The sequence below is a fragment of the Zootoca vivipara genome, chromosome 5 (genome assembly GCF_963506605.1).
Source record: "Zootoca vivipara chromosome 5, rZooViv1.1, whole genome shotgun sequence".
Lineage (NCBI taxonomy): Eukaryota > Metazoa > Chordata > Lepidosauria > Squamata > Lacertidae > Zootoca > Zootoca vivipara.
The window spans coordinates 24,219,356-24,240,020 of record NC_083280.1 but is presented as its reverse complement, the minus strand read 5'-3'; the positions used below and the strand labels follow the sequence as shown (position 1 = coordinate 24,240,020).

General features: G+C 39.3%; 1 protein-coding gene across 6 annotated transcripts in view; it reads left to right on the top strand.

Annotated features, from left to right (window-relative positions):
- Positions 1-20,665, top strand: part of TSC22D2 (TSC22 domain family member 2) — a 40,419-nt gene that overhangs the window by 3,874 nt on the left and 15,880 nt on the right. For 3 of the 6 annotated variants that reach the window (XR_009557571.1, XR_009557570.1, XM_035132935.2), the window contains exon 2: positions 15,960-16,031. The exons of 1 other annotated variant lie outside the window; for it this stretch is intronic. Coding sequence is in view for 2 of the 5 variants with exons in the window: in XM_035132935.2 (XP_034988826.2) it covers positions 15,960-16,031 (72 nt within the window). In the remaining 3 variants the exon portion in view is untranslated. Of the gene's footprint in view, positions 1-11,426; positions 19,295-20,665 lie in introns of those variants that run through there. 2 more of the 6 variants (XR_009557573.1, XM_035132939.2) reach the window with 2 other exon arrangements.

The following is a 20,665-nucleotide window of genomic DNA, read 5'->3' as shown; positions in this document are numbered from 1 at the left end:
CTTCAGGATTTTCAAGGAAAGTTATGCTGTTCCACAATTCTTGTTAACAACTGCTGCTGTGGACAGAAGGAAAGACAGGGCTGTCCCTCTCTTTAGGGAAAGTTGTGTGGGTTGTATGGGCTCTGTTTTTTTGGGGGGTAAAGTACCAAATTTGGAAATGTAGCCCTTAAACATTCTATAAATAATTGATAACTTTAAAAAGAAACCACACCACTTCATTAAGAATCTTACTCTATATGAAAATGTTTATTCGTACAAGCACAGTAGAAGGAAATAAGCAGAACAGTACTGTAGCTCAATGAGAGGGGCAGACGATGCTGCTAACACTTTCTTTGGGAAATGACTGAATTTCCTTCGTAGAAGTGAGAGGACTGTCCTATTAACCTCTGGCCTAGCTCTGTAAGAGTTCCTCTTTGTAAATTTAGTAGCATAGGGATGGATATCCTTCATCATCTCTTGCCACAATCTTATTATACCTGTTTATCTGAGACTATGCCCCAATTAAGGATTAATTCTGAGTAGATGTGTATAGGATTGCACTGTTGGTGCTAATTTAAAGTGTAGAGTAACTTTCCCTAAAATGTGCTTATTTCTTGAAGTCTTTCAAATAGCATATGAAATTGCCTTGTGCATCAGAGTATTCCATTACATTTGAGTTGTAAGCATCAAGTAGAAATTCTCTACTTGAGGAAATTGTAACCTAGTATAGGTATGATCTCTACTTGTCAACAAATCTGCTTATGATTAAATACAGAAGAGAACAGGCACCTGCGGCTTTGCAGAAATTGATAGCATAGCATTAGCCATTGGGTATTACATCTAACTTGATTTTGCTATGGTTTACTGAAGTTGAAACCACGGCTAATGGAGGTATATATCGTATTTTGTCTTATTAAATAAACATCCTAGCCTCAACTTCAAGATAAAGGAAATGGACTTGGTAGGGGGGAAAGAGATAACTTTGGTATTAAGCCTGATACTAATATTGAGTTGTAGTGTGAGTGAAAAGGGACTTGTGCAATCCATCTTTCTCTTCTCCCCCTCCCCCTGAGAAACCTCTGGAGAGTTGCCTCTCTCAGACAGTGGGAGCTGTGTTGCATACTATGCAGTGTGAGGAGGAACTAGCCTGAAATTGTGTAGAGCAGCCTGGGGAGTTGCTCTGGTGCAGAATTTTTCCTGATTTTAGGCAATACTCTCCATTGCACTGCTGCCCCATACAACAGAGTTTCCTCTGAACAGGGTTTTGGAAGAGTACAAGAGTTGCAGGGGCGAGGAAGGGAAGCGATAGAGTGCTTACATGGTCTGCCTTCCACCTGTGCAACCATTGAATACAACCCACTGACATAATATCTTTTAAGTGGGTGTGCTAAATTTGGTTGGATCTGATGTATCGATATGAAATATTTTAATGTACAGTCAGTATTGTGCAATCCTAATCACATTTATTGAGAATATTTTTAGTCTTAGTATGCTTGCTTCAAATTGTAGGCTTTGTTCTTCGGTTGGTGGTACTGATTAAAAGTTGTATGCAAGTTATGTGTATTATGGTATTGTGGAATAACGTGTGTAAATATTACTTGAAGCAAAACTTTTTTGAGCTGACACACATACATGGATTATTTTGTCAATGACCAGTACAATATAGCAGAATTCCTTGGGCTACACCAAATGCAAATAAACTAGTTCTGTGGGGCATTGTGTACAACTAGAAATGTCTTATGACAGGCCTCTTCCAAGAAACAACAGCATGCTTAAGAGGGTGTTAACATACTGTTCAAATATTCCCCCCTTTTATTTATTCAGCAACAGAAGAGTGGCTTGCTTGGCCCCTTTGGCCAGCTTCTTGTGTGTTGATAATTGAGAAAAAATATATAGGAGAAATGTTAGGGAGAAACATTTTGCAGAAAGTTATAAAAAGGGGGAGTTGGCTTGTGTTTGGATTTCAAATTACTTACTGTATGGGTACCAGAGATTAACTCTGGATTATCCAGATTATCAGAGTTGGTGCCTATGTAGAAACATTTTGCAGAAAGTTATAAAAAGGGGGAGTTGGCTTGTGTTTGGATTTCAAATTGCTTACTGTATGGGTACCAGAGATTAACTCTGGATTTGGCCTCCACGAGGATTCTATCAACATGGAATGTGCAAGAGAAACCCATTATCTCAATGTGAGGCCTCTTTTATTGATGTTCTTGTAGTCGTATTAAATTACTTAGCTGTCAGTTCAGTTAACCTCTGTATGAGTCATAAAAGGTGTTACGTTGAAGTACCGCTTGTAATGACAATACAGAACATATCAGCAACTTAATATTGGTGAAGACAGTATCAAGTTTTCAAACTGTACTGTTAATGCATGGTGGAGGCTCTTGCTTGTATTAATATTTTTTAAAATTGTCCAGTAGAACATATTGTTTCCTTGCTCCAGCACCAGGTCAGGAACTGCTTCTAGGTACTTCTATATAGTAAGCTAATGTATATTGGGATGGGTCAGGAACATACCTGCCAAGTGTCCTGCTGAAAAATGCGGGATCAGCAGTGGCGCCACACCGGAAGTTGCATAGAAGCAACTTCCGGGGCTGCTCTGTCCATGTGTGGGCACCGGAAATTGGGCAGAGCTATGCATGCCCAGTGGCCATCTACCATCGCTTCTATGCATGCCCACCAAGATGGCCGTCACCATGCGGCCACCACCAAGATGGCCGCTGGGCATGCATAGAAGTGACTTCCGGTGCTGCTGTGCCCGATTTCTGGTGCCCACACATGGACAGAGCGGCACCCAAAATGGAGGCTCCCTGGCAGGTAGGAAATCTGGGGGATTTCCAGGATTTTTCTCCATTCGGGAGAACAGCGGGAAACGGATTAAAATCCAGGAGTTTCCCACGAAAAACGGGATACTTGGCAGCTAAGGTCAGGAATCTGGTGGAGCTAGGACCTTCAAAAAGTGAGTAGTAGTCTTTAACTTGGGAATTGGTATGAAACAGCCCAAGGCCTTGGTCCTGCTAGGAATATTGCTAGATTATGTGACTTGGTAAGCGTTATTGGATGTTCTCTTTAAATTACTTGTTTGTAGCCAGTCTCCAATCAAAGTTTTCAAAAGCTACATTTGGAGATGCTGTAATTTGGTGCCTCTGTATTTTAGTTCTCCTTTTTATTCCAGAAATAATTCATAATTAGTTGGTGCCTATGTAGCGTATAAGTTGCTGGGGCAGAGCAACTGGAGCTCACCACCATAATGCTGATTCGAACCGCCGACTTTACGATTGGCAAGGCCAAGAGGCCCAGTGGTTTGGACCACAGCGCTACCTGCATCCCTATGACTCAGCCCTTGCCAGCCTAGCAGTGAAAAGCACACAAGTGCAAGTATATAAATAGGTACCGCTACAGCGGGGAGGCAAACTGTGTTTCCATGCACTCTGGCTTCTGCCAAGGTGTTCTGTTGCACCAGAAGCGATTTGGTCATGCTGGCCACATGACCCGGAAAACTGTCTGTGTACAAATGCCAGCTCCCTCAGCCTGAAGTCGCCTTTGACTGGACTTAAACCATCCAGGGGTTCTTTACCGTATCTAGTATATAAGTAAGAATTCTAAATTGCTAATATAAAAAATATGCTGGCAATATTGTACATCCAGAAAACCAGACTATGTTTTAAGCTGCAGAGCTGTCACAATATATAGAATCTGTTCTCCATGTTGGACTCAGAAACTAATAAGCAGTGAATGTGAACTGCTAGATGATGCCATATTAATGGAATATATACTGTAGTTAGCATTTTGAGGTTATTTTAGTAAATACATAATGCATTTCAGATGACAAAATCCTCAGATGTGTTTTAATAACTTAACTGGCATAAATTAAACTGGTAAAAATGAAACCTTAGATCTTTTAATCCTGTTAAATCCAAACATTCGCTAGACTTCTAAAAACATAACTAGCTGATTACTATACTTTTGGCTCTTGAGAAATATGTTGCCACTCTTGAAAGAATACATCACTGGGAAAGCTTGTTTAAGCCTCCTACATGTTTGGCAGATACCCGGTCCAAATATTACCAGACTGGTTAGAAAAGGGATAGATAACTGACCAGTGTGAACTGTGCAGGCTGTAGTCCAGCACTCTAATGAATAGCTGCAATTGTGAAGTCTCCACAGCAGCCGCTGGATTGTTGAAAACCTGATTGTAAGGATTTCTTCATAGAGTATCTCTCTCTCTGTTCTATGAAAAAGCTTACTTGTATAGCGTGCTAATTGTTGCTGATAAAGTATTATAAATGGTAAAACTGAGCTCTTGAGGCCTCTTTCATAATAGAACAAAACCTTGCATTAGCATCAACATTGATAAGGGTCTCTTTATGCATTGCTCTTATATGCTTTACTTGAAGGGAGGGGGAATAAAAGGATTATGCAAATTGAAAACAGTAGGTACTGCTCATATCCTGCTGTTACTGAATTTCATCCTTTAAAGTTGTGTTCTTGAGCATGCTCAGAACAGCTACAGGCTTTCACAATTTCAGCTTCTAAAATAGCAGTTTGCCATGTTGAAGTGATTTGTGGATGCCGACTAGAAACAAATGCAAGTGGGAATCCTGCATAGGCCCAAAGCATTCCCACAAGATGTAGTGCTGCTTCATTCTTCTTTCACAGCTAAAAGTATAGATGTAAAATAGAAACAAAGGTAATAAAATCTGTAGTGGATGACAAATTCTTAATTTTACTATGTAAATCCAGCTCTATAGCAGTTAATGGCTGCTTTCTTTAAATTAATCTTCTCATCCGTGAGTGCAATTAGAGTGAATGCACACTGTGAGCAATGCAATCCTTTAGAGTCTCACTATTAAAATGGGTGGTCTGAAATGTTCTTATATTAGTATCAGAGGTTCTAGTTCTCAGTTTTGGGGCCTATGTGGAGGGAGTGATTGAAGGGAGTGCAATGGAATAGAATAGAATAGAATAGAAGGGTGCAGAATGCTTGCAAGCGTTGAAGTAATATGGTGTAAACTGAAAGTTTAAATTATTATTCTTGTAATGCCAACTTTCTAGAAGCTTTCCCCCTTTCCTACTTTACAGACTTTAGTGGGCTAATTCTGCATTGAAATGAAAACTGCAAGCTGCAAAACAAGGGAAGTCTTGTAGTATTATGGTTCCTTTCCTAAAGCTGTGTCAGATTTCTTTTTGGCAGGGAGAAATATTATCTTCAGGTTATTAGAATAACATCATCTTGTGCAGCTCAGATGCACACATTGAGCCTTTTATTTTAAGAACATCTAATAACATTTAGTACCAGTGCCACAACTATGTAGCTAGTTTCTCCCAGCCATCTATGTCCTAACATAAAGACATAACTAGTGTTTCAATATCAGACAATAGTTAAGACTGTTCTCAGTTTTTTGTTTTTTTTTGAGCAAGGGAATATTGCTGTATATTTCAAATATTTTATTTGATTTGGCAGACCAATTTTTCTACCTATATTCATTTTAAAAATGGATCTTGGGAGTCAACATGCATACTTTAAATGAAGCAGGATCTCTTGAAGCAGCATTTTAAAAACTAGTTTCAGGGAAAGCTTTTCTGTTGACTGCTGAGAGCCTATTGCATGTTTGCTATGAAACCAGAGTACATTGTAAAAAAATAATCTGGGGCATATTTTACAGCTCTTAGTTGGTTTTTGTGAGGCATGAGGCAGGCCTTGTTATGCCTTGTTGCTGCCCCAGTTGAGTTGAGTGTGACCTAGTAAGTAGGCAGCAGTCTGGCAGCTGCACGTTGCAGTGGAAGGTTAGCAATATTGATGGGCCATTATATTTTAGCTACTGTATATTTCAAAGCTACTGCTGCTCTTGAAGCATTTTTGAAAAGCTTCCGAGCCAACTCCAGGGTTCCCTCGCCCCCCAAAAAACAGTTTCAGTATCAGTGGCTTAGTGTTAACCAACATGAGAGCTGTTGTACTTGTGACTAGGAGTGATATTCACACACTAAGGTGTTGTGTATGCCTTCCGGAGTGGAACATTTGGAAAACCAGTTTTCTTTATGAAAGGCAAGCTAGAACACAAAAGTGTTTGCAGAAAATGCAGAGCCATATAAACAGCTGAAGGAGGAAATGAAACAGTAACAGCAGCAAAAAGAAATAGGCCTGCTTTCAGACCTTATTCTGTATGATTAGTTAACAGCAAAAAAGGTCCCTAAGACATCCAGGTTCACTGAATAAATGCTTTGTTGGGTGGGTTTGAGCCTGTATGCCTTGGCCAAGTAGGCAGTTTGTGTGGATTGCGTTGTTGGTGTGAATAAATCAAAATACTGGGGCATGGGTTCTGTTGGGCACTTCAGGGCTGCAATCCAATGCGTGCTTAACATGAGGCAGGTCCCATTAGATGATGTGGGACTTCGCTGTACAGGAGGTTAAAGAGTTGTATAGCAGAATGGCTTCAACCTTTTACTAGAACCCTTCCCTCAAATTGTTCTTGTATGCTTTTCATGTGACTCTTTGATTTATGCCAAAGAGCATCATCACCAAATAGATACAAATGAGACTTGCAACAAAATATTGCAATAGGAATGTGCAGTGTCTGTCTCCAGCAGGCCTTTAAGAGGGGAGGTCTTGCACACATGTCCTAAGTTTGTGAGGATATTGTACTTAGGAACAAGTCACAAGTAAATACTAATTTCATATTTTCTAGGCCATCTGTCCCCCTAGTACAATTGACAAACTAGTAATTGGTATTTCAGTTTACCCTCTCTTGATCCTTTGACCTTTTCCTTAATAGATGGGTACCATTTATACATGTATGTTCTGGAATGTTAGTACAGCCAGTAGCATGCTGTGTGTCCTGTCTCTTTGGGAGTTGGCAGCAATTCTACAATATTCTGTACTGGCCAATTCTTGGGGGGCACACTACATCTGTGGGGTGGTAGGAAAGGCCTGAGGTCATGCCGCTGCTTGTATCAATTGTGTGGAATGAGTTTTAGAGGTAGAGCAATGGAGCCAGTAGTATTTTAAAATCTGCGTGACCAGTAGCTGATTCCAAGGTTTTGGGCTACATGTCTTTATGTTTCACTGATTTCAGATGAAGCACTTCTTAAAGTTCCATCTGTGAGTGTGTTAAGGATCCACAAAGGAGAGGGCCTTCTTGCTGGTGACACCCTGGCTTTGGGATATAAGACCAACATTATAGCTTTCCAGTGCCAGGTTAAGACTTTTTATTTTATCAGACTTTTAATATTTATTTTAGTAGCTTCTTGAATGACTATTACTTTATATTGTACTAGGTTTTAATTTTTATTGTTTTTAACATTGTATGAATACTTGTATTTTGTGTACACCACCTTGAAATCCATGTGTAGTTGAAGTTATGGTTAGACTTTGTGAAAACCAAAAAATTCTGCAAATCCGGGGTTCCCCCAAGTATGCTGATTCCCCCCCCCCCCGTTGTTTCTCTGTGGCCAATTCAGTGGGTGCTCACAACCTGAGTTTGCTATTAGAGGGAGCAATATCCCACCCACCCCATTGGGAAGAAAAAAAGGTCAAACTAGAAAAGTCTCCTCCAGACTAACAAAACAGCTATTGCAGCAGACATGTAGAAAAAGGTGATTATATTTCTATTTGGTTTAGATATTATTTTTACCTAAACCACCCTGAGGGCTCATGTCAGGAAACTAGTTCATTTTTGAAAGCCTCAAGACCAAATGTTTACTTTTCCCACCCTTCTGCAGTTTTAGCTCCTGCTACCACAATGCAGCCCAAAGAAGGGAGATCCAGGCCCTGGTTTTCCCAAGTCTTATAGATACAGAAATCTCATAACTTGAGGCAGCAACCAATTAGGATTTCCATGCCCTCCCCCTCAGTTGGAGAGAAAGAATTAGGACCTCTTCAGGAGTTCTATTACTAAATCATTTATGACTTCAAAAGTCAAAACCAGGACCTTGGGTTCTATGCCATAAATGTTCTTACCATGTGAACTTAAATGTTCAGGCACATAATAGCTTATTGAGGGACTCTTACATTATTAGGCCTTCTGAACCAGTAGCTCACTGTCCATCTTATTCTATGAAACACAGCTTGGACAACAACAGTATTAGGCATATTAGAGCAGGCATCCCCAAACTGCGGCCTTCCAGATGTTTTGGCCTACAACTCCCATGATGCCTAGCTAACAGGACCAGTGGTCAGGGAAGATGGTAATTGTAGTCCAAAACATCTGGAGGGCCGAAGTTTGGGGATGCCTGTATTAGAGTATCAGGCATCAGAGTATTTTAGCATGGGAATTTAAAAAGTAAAATAGAACAAAAACTGATGTGTTAGTGAGATTGATGAGAGAACACTTAATTTAGTGTAATAATATCATCTCTACGGGATGTGTTCTGCTGACGGCTTATGGAAGTGCAACAAGAAGGAATATGCTTAGGTTTTTGTTCCCCTGATAAATATTGGTTGTGAAACCAAAAGCACAAATAGAATACAAATATAGAGAGCCCTTTTCATTTTAAATTGAGAATGCACACTGAAACACCATTTTAACTTTCTATGAAAAAGCAGTGAGACACAGGTCCTCTGGATAGAAACTAAACTTACCGTAGTTTGTACTCATATTCGGTTTAGCCATTTCCCATGAATACCATGATTTTTCTGCTGGAAGGTTAAATGGTCTATTCCTCTGCTATTTTGGTGAGTAGTTCCCCAGCATTTTCAGTAATCACTGTTAGTAGAATTATTTATGGGGTAAATCCCCCTCCCCAAATCAAGAGATGACAACTATGAACATCTGGCTTCTTGAGTTATGCTTTCATAAAAACAATAGAACAGTCAGCCAGCTGGAAAAGAGACTGCTTTTCCTGATTATAGACACTGGTTTCAGGAAATGAGACATGGACAGAGTACTCACTATCCACCCATAATTAGACTGTAGGATGCTTTGAGCATTTTTGAAAAAATAAAGGCATAGAATTCAGAGTGTCAGTGGAAAAACAGATGGATATGAATGTCTTTGTTCAGATGTAACACTAAACTATGGTTTAGCACAGCAGTGTGGAGTTTCCTGCCCAAAGGCCTACGTAGTTTGGCCTGGTAAGAGTCCTAGCTTGGGTCCACGAAGCCTTCTCCCCCCCCCCCCAAGGTATGCCATCAGTTGTGGGGCTGTACGGGAACAATCAGGAACCTTAAAATTGTTCTTTGCCAAGTGGGAAATGTAGCCAGTGCCTATTACAGGGGTCCCCAAACTACGGCCCCCAGGCCGGATGCGGCCCAATTGGCCTCCCAATCCGGCCCGCAATGACCCCCACCGCCCGCTGCCGCCGCCCACTCTTACGGCGCACGGCGCGGCGGCGATCTTCAAAATCGGCAAAAAATCGCCGAAAATCCTTTGTGCGCATGCGTATGGGCCTCTCCCGACCCAGAAGAGGTCATTTCCGATGCACTTCCGGGTCGGGGGAGGCCCATACGCATGCGCACAAGCGATTTTCGGCGATTTTTTTCTGACCGTGTGCGCATGCTCACGGGCGCGCACTCCCCCACCCTCCGGCCCGCCGCGCGGTTGCCGCGGCGAGCACCAGCCCGAAGCCCGGTAAGTCTGGGGACCCCTGGCCTATTAAATTTGGTGACAGTTGCAAGCCCTGCTGGGATTTTTCTTCACACAGGAGCTCCCAGCCGGACCAAGTCCCTGCCAAAACAGTGCTTGAAGTTAGTGCAGATTGGTGCTTGAAGCCCTTCCTGGCATATTCCTTTGCATCATGGCTTGAACTCAAGGTGCTTGATGGAAACATGAGGTTGATTAACTTGCATTTTTTCAGCTATGTGCATTGACATTCAATTAGTATTTATACATAATGAGTACCAACAGAATCTAAAGATAATACTGCTATTACAATGTCAGAAAAACCATTAGAAAGGCATAATTGAAAATCTGGTTCTGTATTATAATGTTAATCAAGGGTTTTGTGTTGATGTTGATTGACTCTGATTTTCTGTAAGCTTTAATAGTCACCCAGGAGGCTTGGAACATAAGGCATCCAACTTTCAAGTATGTTATTTTATAGAAAATACTGTAATATTGCCCTCTTTTCCAAACCCAGATGGCCTATATTTGGAAATATACATTATAGAGTATAGTGAGCTGTTCATATACAGTGGACCCTCTGGATATGGATTAAATTCATTCCGGGGGGGGGGGGTCCGTGCGCACCCCCAAAAATCCGTAACCAGAGGTGCCGCTTCTGTGCACGCATGCGGTGCGATAGAGCGCTTCTGCACATGCGCGAGTTGTGAAACCTGAAGAAATAGTTCCGGGTTTCCCGCTTTCACAATCCGATGTTTATGTATCCAGAGAGGTACATAACTCGAGGGTCCACTGTACTGCCTTTCTGCCAAGGCACCCCAAAATGTGTTTTACAAGTTAAAACTCTAGATCAAAATAAGGTATGATAAAAAAGAGCAAAACAATAACCTTATTAGTAAAACTGTTAAAAACAGTCATTCAAAGCAGTCAAATAATAAATAAAATCAGCAATAAGCTAAGTACAGTAAACATTCTACTTATCTGGGTAGGCATTATATGAGAAAAAAATGGAAGCCAACAAGTCTCATTTGTTGTTAAAACTTCCACAGTATCTAAGGTTTTCTCTCTCCCAAACATAGCATAGTAAAAGCATACTTTTGTCCTGAACATAAGTTTCCAGGTATGTTACTAATTCAGCTATCTAATGAAGGAGTCAAAGAACTGCTTTCTATTCTCTCCAACCAGCAGTTCAATACATCCACAGCTTACCCACATGTATGATCTAAAAAATAATTATATGTAGAACAGACAATACTTAAACAGTACCTGGAGTACTTTCCTGGAGTACTTGGTGAACACAATAACCCCACTCCTACTGTTTCTAATCTCTTCCCCACTTGCTCTTCAGTTCATTATAGTTTATTAATAGAAAAATGTGAATGAACATCAGTGGTATTGCTTTTAGAATTTGGATTCAAAGAAACCATAGTCATATTAAGGTAGACTGTCACATCAAACAGTAATCTTATCAATATGATGCCTCATTTACCATCTCCACAAATGGCTATTTGCTTTATGCATGACATTTTCTAGTTCAACATGGGCTGAACATATCACATAAGAAGGCAGCAGCCAGTCTTTTGACTGCAAAGACTGTTAATCCTTCTTTGAATACCATCTCCATCACAGGGGAAACTTACTGGTACATGTACAAGGGAGAGGTCTTTCCCCATTGTGGTACCCCAGCTATGTGATTCCCTTCCCAGGGAGGTGTATGCCTTTTTGCTATCTTTTAGACGCCAAGCAAAATCTTTTATTTACTCAGGCATTTTGAAATGTTGTTAAAACAACTAAATTAATTTAAAACTTTAAAAATCTTGACTATTATCCATTGCTTTCTTTGTATTGTTTTTCTTGTTTTTAATTTAAAACCCCTTTAAATCATAGGTACAAAGTGTTTATATTAAATGTGATCTATCCAGAGAGGTAGCGATAGATCGAAAGTGCTAGCCACTCAAGGCACTCAGAGGAAAATGAAAAGAGAAAAAGCACAGAGGTGGGGAGGAGACATAAAACAAGGAAATGGTGTGAAAAGAGGAGACTGAAGCAGGTAAGTTGGTCCAAAGATGGGGGAGGCAAGAAGAAAGGGAAAACAAAGCTGGCTTTAGACCCAACCAGTTGAACATTGACAGTATTGTTTTCTTTTTTTAAAGGATTGACAGTAGCAGGTAACCAGCTGTTCAGGGGCATACTTGCACTGCTTTCTGGCTTGTATTCTGAATAAGTTTTTACTAAAACTGTATTAGTAACATGGTATGCTACACCTATTTTCTAGAATAATTAGTAAATTTGGCAGTTGACCAAGCCCTTCCTTTAGCTTAATTGCTGGTGCAATATACTTCAGCTGCCTCTTTCATATTCTAAAACTGCCAGCCTTGAAGCACTAAATACTGTATCTCATTAAAAATGCAGGTCTCACAGTTTGAAAAGATAATATTAGGATCCAGGGTCAAAATATTATTAAAAATGTATAATAGTTACTTGAGTGGGATACAATGGAGGAAATAGTTAAATCTTCAATGATAAATTGGGCCAGGGATGTGGGACGCAATATTGATTTTGCACTATGGGAGCAGCTGGGCAAAGTCAATATAAAGTTTACAGCATGCTAAACACTAAGAGAAACATTTATTAAGATGCTGCATAGGTGGTGCTTGAAACCCAATAGACTAGTAAAAATGTCAAAATCAACAAAGGGCAATTGCTGGAAATGTAAGACAGTAGAGGGATCCTTTTACCACATGTGGTAGACGTGCAGTATAATTAAAAACTACTGGGAAATGATCCATAATGAACTTAACAAATGTTTTAAAAATCCTTCTCTAAAAACCCAGAAGCACTGACAAAAAAAAGAGAAACTTGTTCCTCTATGCCAGGCACCCCCAAACCTCCAGATGTTTTGGCCTACAACTCCCATGATCCCTAGCTAACAGGACCACTGGTCAGGGATGATGGGAATTGTAGTCCAAAAGCAGGATGCCTGCTCTTTGCAACAACAGCTGCACCATAATATGTGTTTGCATACTGTATTTTAATCAAAGTGATCCAAAATGCTACCTGAGCTATATTCAAGGTTTGAGCATGCAGTGGAGTTTCCAACTTAAATATGAAGCAACCTGTGGTTTGTGTTGAATTTTTTTCCACTTCTAGAAATGCATCTGTCCAGAAAAAAATTAATATCAAAATGAATGAACATTGTGCAACATAAAATTGGACAAATGACATAATACTAAGCAAATCTTAGTCATATTTTTTTCAAGTGACTATCCCTATGATTTTTTTCACACAGCTCTTCAGTAGAGCTAAATTTTTCAGTGCTTATATTTTTTTCCTTACTCCTAAATTCAGTTTAGATTCCAAAATGATGCTATTAAGACTCCATTCCTTAAAATCTGTACAAGTTGTTTTTTTAAAAGAAAAATCAAGTAAACATTTGTTTGAATGTGATGTTTAAACTGCTTTATCAATCTTCTCCCTGCAAAATTTATATTCAACTATTTCTGGAAACACTCCTTTATGCCGCACATAAAATTTGCATGGCATTATTTTCCTTTTACAAGTGTAAGTCAAACACATTGATTTTTGTGGCAGTAGAAAAAGTTCCCTTTCAGAATTTTCTGGAGCAATCAAATAATTGCATAAATCTGTGCCATATTGCAAACTGTTTTTGTAAGTTTATTTCAGCTCCAAAAGCAGTTTACTACATTGCTGGGAGAGCTCCTGTCCAAAAGCTTCATGTCAGGAGGGCTTTGGGCTTGTACAGCTGCTTGTACATTTCTCTGAATTCCAGCCATTGTGAAATGGTCTTTAGAGGCAACCCTAATTTAGTTTCTGTGGTTAATATTTTGTTTTTGGATTACTTTATTAGGATAACAGCCCTTCACCTTTCATACATAATAAAAATAATCAGATATGTGTAGCTGAAGAAAAATTGGCAGTTGTAGCTGGTGTTGAGAAAACAAAAGTTTTATTTTCTGCTTCTGCTGTTAGTTGGCAGGAATATTTGGAATGAATCTGAATGTGGATAGTGGACTAGCTGAATTAGTAACTCGTGAAAACAATTGTCAATTTTGTAGACTAAGAATGAAAAGTTCAGTGACTGAAAATTAATGTTGGATAATTATTGATATACATTTAGACATTTCTGCGCACTATTGTGCTAACTGAACATTGTACACTCTCTCTTATCCCCAACTCTACATACCATCCCTTCCGCTGCCGCCGGCACCCAAGCTTCATAAAATATTGGGGGAAGTGGTTAACAACTATCTTGTTACAAGCTAGTTCTTCCTGGGAAAATGTCAGTCTTGTTACAGTCGTGACACGAGAGAGTATTTTTGCTTTATTTCGGGAGCTATATGTTTGCTTTCTGTTTTGGATTTGCCTTGTAGCGTGATTACATTGAAACTTTAACCTTGTGTATGTGTGAATTTCGTAGTTGACTCTCTCCTAAGCTATTGCTAAGTTGTTGCATTAGTGGGAGCAAGCACATCAAGCCCTGCTAGCATAAGCCCCCCAAGATCTGCTTTTTTGGGCAGCAGGGTCTGAAGAATCCCCCCAAACAGCATTCAGTGGTAGGAGAGGGGAGATCATGCCACCTGGCAAGCTGATGTAACAGTCACCTTTGTATGATATTTAATTCCACTTCTAATGTTCAATTTTGAGATACTGTAACTGCATTTTTATATATACCATGATATATATAAAATAAGTCTCAATGGACTTGCATGCACCCTTCCCCCTCCTCTCTCAATATGGCTGCAAGAAAAGGAGATCAGTACTATCATTTTAGTTTAATTACAGTATACTGTGCCACCCAATGCCTAAACTGTGGTTGATATTAACTGTGGCTAGTGGAAACAAGCTAGCTTCATAAAATTCTCGCTTCCTCTAACCATAGTTACAATGAGCATCTGTTTGTGTTGACACTGTAGTTAATTTTAAACAGAAGCAAGTGCTTTTGAACTCTCTCATAATGCTATTACAGTTGTCTCCCCACTTATGCAGGGGTTATGTTCCCAAGTACCACTTATATACAGTGGTACCTCGGTTTAAGTACATAATTGGTTCCGGATGTCTTTATTTAACCTGAAGCGTACTTAACCTGAAGCGAACTTTCCCATTGAAAGTAATGGAAAGTGGATTAATCTGTTCCAGACGGGTCTGTGGAGTACTTAAACTGAAAGTACTCAAACAGAGGCGTACTTAAACCGAGGTATGACTGTATGTGAAATCACATATACGTAGTGGGGAACACGATAGAAAAAGGCCAAAGTGCCACAAATCCTCAAAACTCCACCATACTTGCTCCCTCCGAACTTCCTTTTTCCAACTCTCCACAGGCCTCAAAGTTTGGTGCAAAGGATCCTGGGATTGCAGTTGCAAAGGCTCCTGAGATTGCAAGCCGTTTTCCTGCTTTTTTCGGGCCATTTTTGCCCTTTTAATGCCATTTTGCAGTTTAAATCAGTTTATTTAATTATTTCCTGGCGCTGCTCATATATGCAGTCATACTCAAGTTGAACACGTGTAAGTGGGGAGATGTCTGTATATGACTTTGTCTGAAACAGCCCACTAAAAATTGGGATATGGTGGAAAGGTTACTTTATGGAATTCAGGTGTATTAAAAGTTGTGAGTATTTTGTAGGCTTTATGTCAAGATTAGAGAGGTTCTTTATGGAACACTGAAACTCAAATGAAGAATTTCTTGGCTTGACTCTTAGAAAGATGGATACACAGTATACCTGACTTCTAGGGTCTCCTTTCTCTTGCTATTTTGTGAAATGACTTGTGAAATGTGCAAGTGTGTCTTGTGTTTTAAGACTACTGTACAAATATTCCTGGTCAAAAATATTTGACCAATGTGCCTGCTTGTTTGTTTCCTAATGAGCAAATGTGAATCCTTCAGTTTATGGTTTCGTATTTCACTGCTTGAATTTCCATTGTGTATGTCATCTTAACCTTATAAATTAAAAGTTGTAAAAAGACACCCTTATAAGAAAATATATTAGGAGGAAAGCCTGCTGTTTGTGAGCTAGAGTATGTTATATGTGAAAGCTAGAAGGGAGTCACCATGTATGGAGGTTGTATCTTCTTAAACATTAGATGCTAGGTAAAAACAGGAAATGCTATCACTGTGTCCTGCTTGTGGCTGCCCACAGGCATCTGGCTAGCCACATTTGGAAATGGGCTTGCTTTCTGATCTAGCAAGGCAGTTCTTTTCCTATCTATGGAACTCATATTTTTATACACTTTCTGCTACACGTGTTAGTGAACTCTATACTTTGTACTACCCTATACTCTACAAGCTGTTGCAGATCTTTGTGTGGGGAGCTCTACATGTTGAAACCTAAAAACTTAATATTTTCCTTCAAGCCAATTGTTATCTGTTCTCAATCTTGTTTCATTTCCTGGCTTTCATAGGAATCCTTCAGCTACTTTCTACCAAGTGTTCCATTCGAACAAGTTACGGGAATCAAAGAACCTCTGGGATAGGTATGAATACTTAAGTATGGAAAAAAGCATACATGCTGAAGTATGCATGAATGGCTTTGCACTGTGCAGGTTTCTCGTCATCAAGTAGTATGTTCACCTCAACATACCTATTCTGCCTACGTCCTTGGCTTAGCTGCTGTGACTTGACTAGAGCAGCCTTAGTATTCAAAAATTTCAGTCAAATGGTTATTCGCTTCTGGGCCATGTGGATTCTAGCCCTGTTCCATTCATCACATTCTTTTTCTTATGTAGTTGGCAGAATAGTAGTACAGTAATTGATTTGTTTGTTATATTTGTATGCCACCCAGTAAAAAGTATGGCATACAATAAATAAGTATAAAAACAATTTAAATACACGATAAAACATAAAAGCAAAGGTAGCTTAAAACACAATTTGAAAATAAAACTTGCTGCAACCCCAAAGTTAAAAAGCAGATTTAAAATTTGAAAGGACCAGTATGAATAGAAGGCCAGGGTGAATAGAAAAGTCTTCGCCCAGCACCAAAAAGCCTAAGAAATGTTGTTGATCAGCAGCACCAACCTGGCATTTGAAGGCTATCTGTGGCATTTGAATGACTTGTATTTTTGGAAACTGGTCACTTAAATTGCAGAATGAAAACGCAGTATATGTGGGGAACACTTTGATAGAAAACCATTACAATTAGTGCAGCTATAAATTTGAATATAGATAGGGAAAACCTTTGGAAGGATTTGGGCATAGCTAGACATGTGGCGAGAAACTGCAACAAATTCCAACTTGGAGGACATCACTTGTAAAAGTTGCATTACTAATTCAACATCTGCAGTTTGGCGTTCTCACAATATTAATATTATAGATAGAAAGCTTGGTGGCTTTTCTGGCTTACAGCAAGTTTTCTACTGCTATAGCTTTCTATAGTGTGTTCAGACATTTGTATTTGAACATGAAACACCATCATTTGTTTGCATTTGCCTTACTGAAGCAAAGAAAACATAATGGCTTCCCTAAAGCTTGCTTTTTCACATGCTTGCTCACTTCAGAAGGAATGCATTCTAGTTTGAAGAATTATAGGATTTAAAATCACAATAGTAGTCAGAAATTCTGTCATCTTCTGAATTAAGAATAGAAGATCTTTGAATGTTTAAGGGTTTAAGTGCTGTATCTAAACATGTCACTTAAAGAGGGGATTCAGGAACAGCAAGAGTTCATTTCTGTATATCTTTATATATAACTCTATAACAGTGGGGCAGGGGAGTTTGGACAGGGGAACCCACAATGTGTAGTGTGCTGTTGTTGGGGGATTGAAATGAAGATTAGTGAAAATAGCCTTTTCTAGCAGGAGCCTCTGCTGAAACTTCCACAAATAGAAAGAGCCTCTCTGTAAAAGAACAGTTTTGAATTCAGCCTGTAGACCTCTGGTTAAGTTTACCAGCTTAACTAGAAAATGTTCAGTAGTATTGAAGTTTCAAATATATGAATATTTTATGAAAAGTAATGTTAAGGAATATTTTAAAAACCTGCATTTAAATCAGTGTAGCCATGATCCCAACATTTCCAGCGTTTAGGTGTGAGTGATGGTGCTTATTTATCCAAAATGGCACCACCCATGCCCACCCAAGAGAGAGAGCTCAGCAGGCTCAGGAAAACACAAGGTTTGCAGAAGTACAAATAAAATCTGGTGAGGAAAAAAACATAAAGTGAGGGAGTCCCCCAAACAGGCTAGTAAGGATTGACCCTCCTTAGTAGCCATAGGGTGCTGATGGGATGGGGAATGGAATGGAATGGAATATCCTGCAGGAGGGAATGACTGCTCTAACTGGAACAGTAAATCTGTGACACTTTTGCAATATTATTTTCAATACCTTTAGATACCTGTTGACCAACATTTATAAGGAACTCTGGAGAGGGCTTTGCCTTGGAAGCAGGGTTTAGGTACTTTCATGCCAAAGCTACCCATAGATTCAAGTACACTTTTATGAGTTTCTGTACATTATTGGCAATCAAGAGTATGTTCTACAGCTATAAAGAAAAATAGGTTGCACCCTATGTTCATTTGCAGTCACTCAGTAACTTTTGCGGTGTAGGTAGATGCCAGCCTTGTTGTATCTTTTGCACAAAGATGTTATCATGTATGAAAGTTGCCCCATTGGCCAAATCTATTCTTAGAGCAGTATTGAGCGGAGCTCAGGAACGTGAAAACAGGATGATGTGTTTTGATTGTTCACTTTATTGCCTTGCATGACTTGGAAAGCAATAACTGAATGCATGGCAGAACTGAGTGGTGTATAAGCCTCATAATACTGAAGTTGAATGACTGCAATCTGCCAAGGTTCTCAATTGATCTCTTATTTTGTTTCAGTCATCCAATTTGATCTCTTCTGGAATAAATGGAGAACTTCTCTACATAAGTTTGAATGTTAAGAGTGACCTATACATTTGGTATACAGTATATTCAAACAAGCTTCTATTTCACAATAACAGCAGGGGACTATTCATACAACATAAACGTTCTTACCTTGTAACTTCAGCTGAAAAGAGGTCACTAGCAGTAGTTCATAAATTAAAACAGGCTACTGCTAGACAATGCACCCTGTTAAATCACTAATGAAGGCAAGTTGCCATCAGAGGCAGGGCCTGCAACACAATATTCTACAATACAATTCATTCCCAGTTTGAGGCAAGCTAATTCTTAATTTATCTGTGGTGGGCTAAATGGGAGTTGTCCTAAAAACTTGCAGCTTGCCTTGGGGATCTGTTTGGCTACAAGGTTGTTTCGCTCCAGATTGGCCCCCTGGACAATAAGAGATGCCTGCAGGAAAACAGTTTCATCACATGCAAAAATTCCCTGAACTTTAGGGGGGAAGAGTATGATGTTTGTTCTTCCACGCTTTAACAGTTCCTTCGCTGCTTGCCAGAAGTTCTGTAGCTGAAACATTATCACTACTTTCCTGAAGCTGTGGTGGTGTGCAGGGGCTAGAATTGTCCAATTCTTACGACTATTCTGTCATTATAACATGATAGTATTCTAGAATCTCCCAATTTCCACTATTTTTATGGATGTCGAAAGCCATGCAGCATAGGGAACAGTAGAAATAGGCCATCTTTGGTTTGGTAGATTAGGTGGTGACTTTCACAATCTGGGCTCTCCCTAATCACAGACCTCTATAATAGAACCTTTTCTTTTAACCTTCCTTTTGGAAAGAGATTTACTGCGGTTGTATTGATGGTTTCCATGAGGGTGTCATTTGAAACTGCTGCTAGATCTATTTTTCAGGCCTTACAGGTTAGTGGACTAGTACTGAACTTCTTTAAACATGCAAAGTACATTTTCTGTAAAAATGATTGTGCTGCAGTGCAAAGCTTGATGTGTTTATACTTTTAGATGGTCAGAGTCACAAAGCAAACTGCCTTGCAGCTACACTTACTAAATGGATATGGTCTATTCCCTTGTGACTGGCAATTTTCTGGGGAGTATTTTGAAACCCACAAAATTATGAATAGTTATTTGCAAGAGACTGAAACACCATGCAACAGAATGAGCATTTTTGAAGAAACCTGTGCTTTCTTTAATCTTTTTATATCAATATTTGCAAGAATACCTGCAATAGCTACATAGTTCTAATCTTTTTAAAATTGAAGATGATGACTACCGAGGCGTCCTTTGGGAAGCCTCCATGTTTTCTCCGGCTCGCCACTTGAACACTTGTTGCTAGGTGCATTAGTCTCAGGAGACTTCCCCCATCTTAAATAACTCAAAATAGATCGGGGAGGTGATGTGAAAGCAGACTTCTTAAACATTATTTTTTCCAAGTTGTATTAAAACCAAGTTTTTAATTTGGTTACTGGCACTAAAAATCATGGAGGCTACTAGTGCAATGAGGCAGCAGCTTTGGGTCACTGACAGCCCTAAATAGAGACCAAAAATAAGTTTAACTAATTAATAAATTGAAAATAAATCACCACATTGATCTTACTTAGATTTTATTAATAATTTGCCAGAATCTTTGCCAGACTGCTTTTACAAATGTAGTTTGGAAGACCAACTTAAAGCAGCTCTCTGAAGACAGCTTTCTGATTTTAGTTTGTCCCCATATTAAATAAGGACATTGCTGCCGTTCTTAGTTCCTGCAGGAACTTTCAACTACAAAAAGAATGTGCAGCAAACGGTGCTACTGAAGCTTCTGGAATAGCCCACAGTCACAAAAGGTACAGACTGAAGTCTTACGGGTACTGTGTGACTTAAAATTGTTTTTGGTTTAAGAAATCCCTACATCAATTACAAGCCTTGCATTTGAGATACCTACATGTAACAAATGCATTTGGGCTCATTAGTATTGCTTTGTATGAAAAATTACACTTGCATTCAGTTATCAAATTTCAATCTGTTTTATATCATGTGCAACTCTTTTGTTAACACATTCTTAATTAAATCAAACATTGAGAAAACAGTTGACTTAAATTGTCAGTACACTGCATGTTGAAAACTCAGTTCTGTGATTTGCCTAAGATACCTGTCACTAAAGTAGCTTACTCTAGTGCCTGTGGAGTGTCTTATTAGGCAATTAGTGTGGAATTTAGTACACTTTCCCCAAAGTGATATTTTGTGATACTTAATGCATTTTTATGCCACCCCTTTAACAAAGTGATTTACATG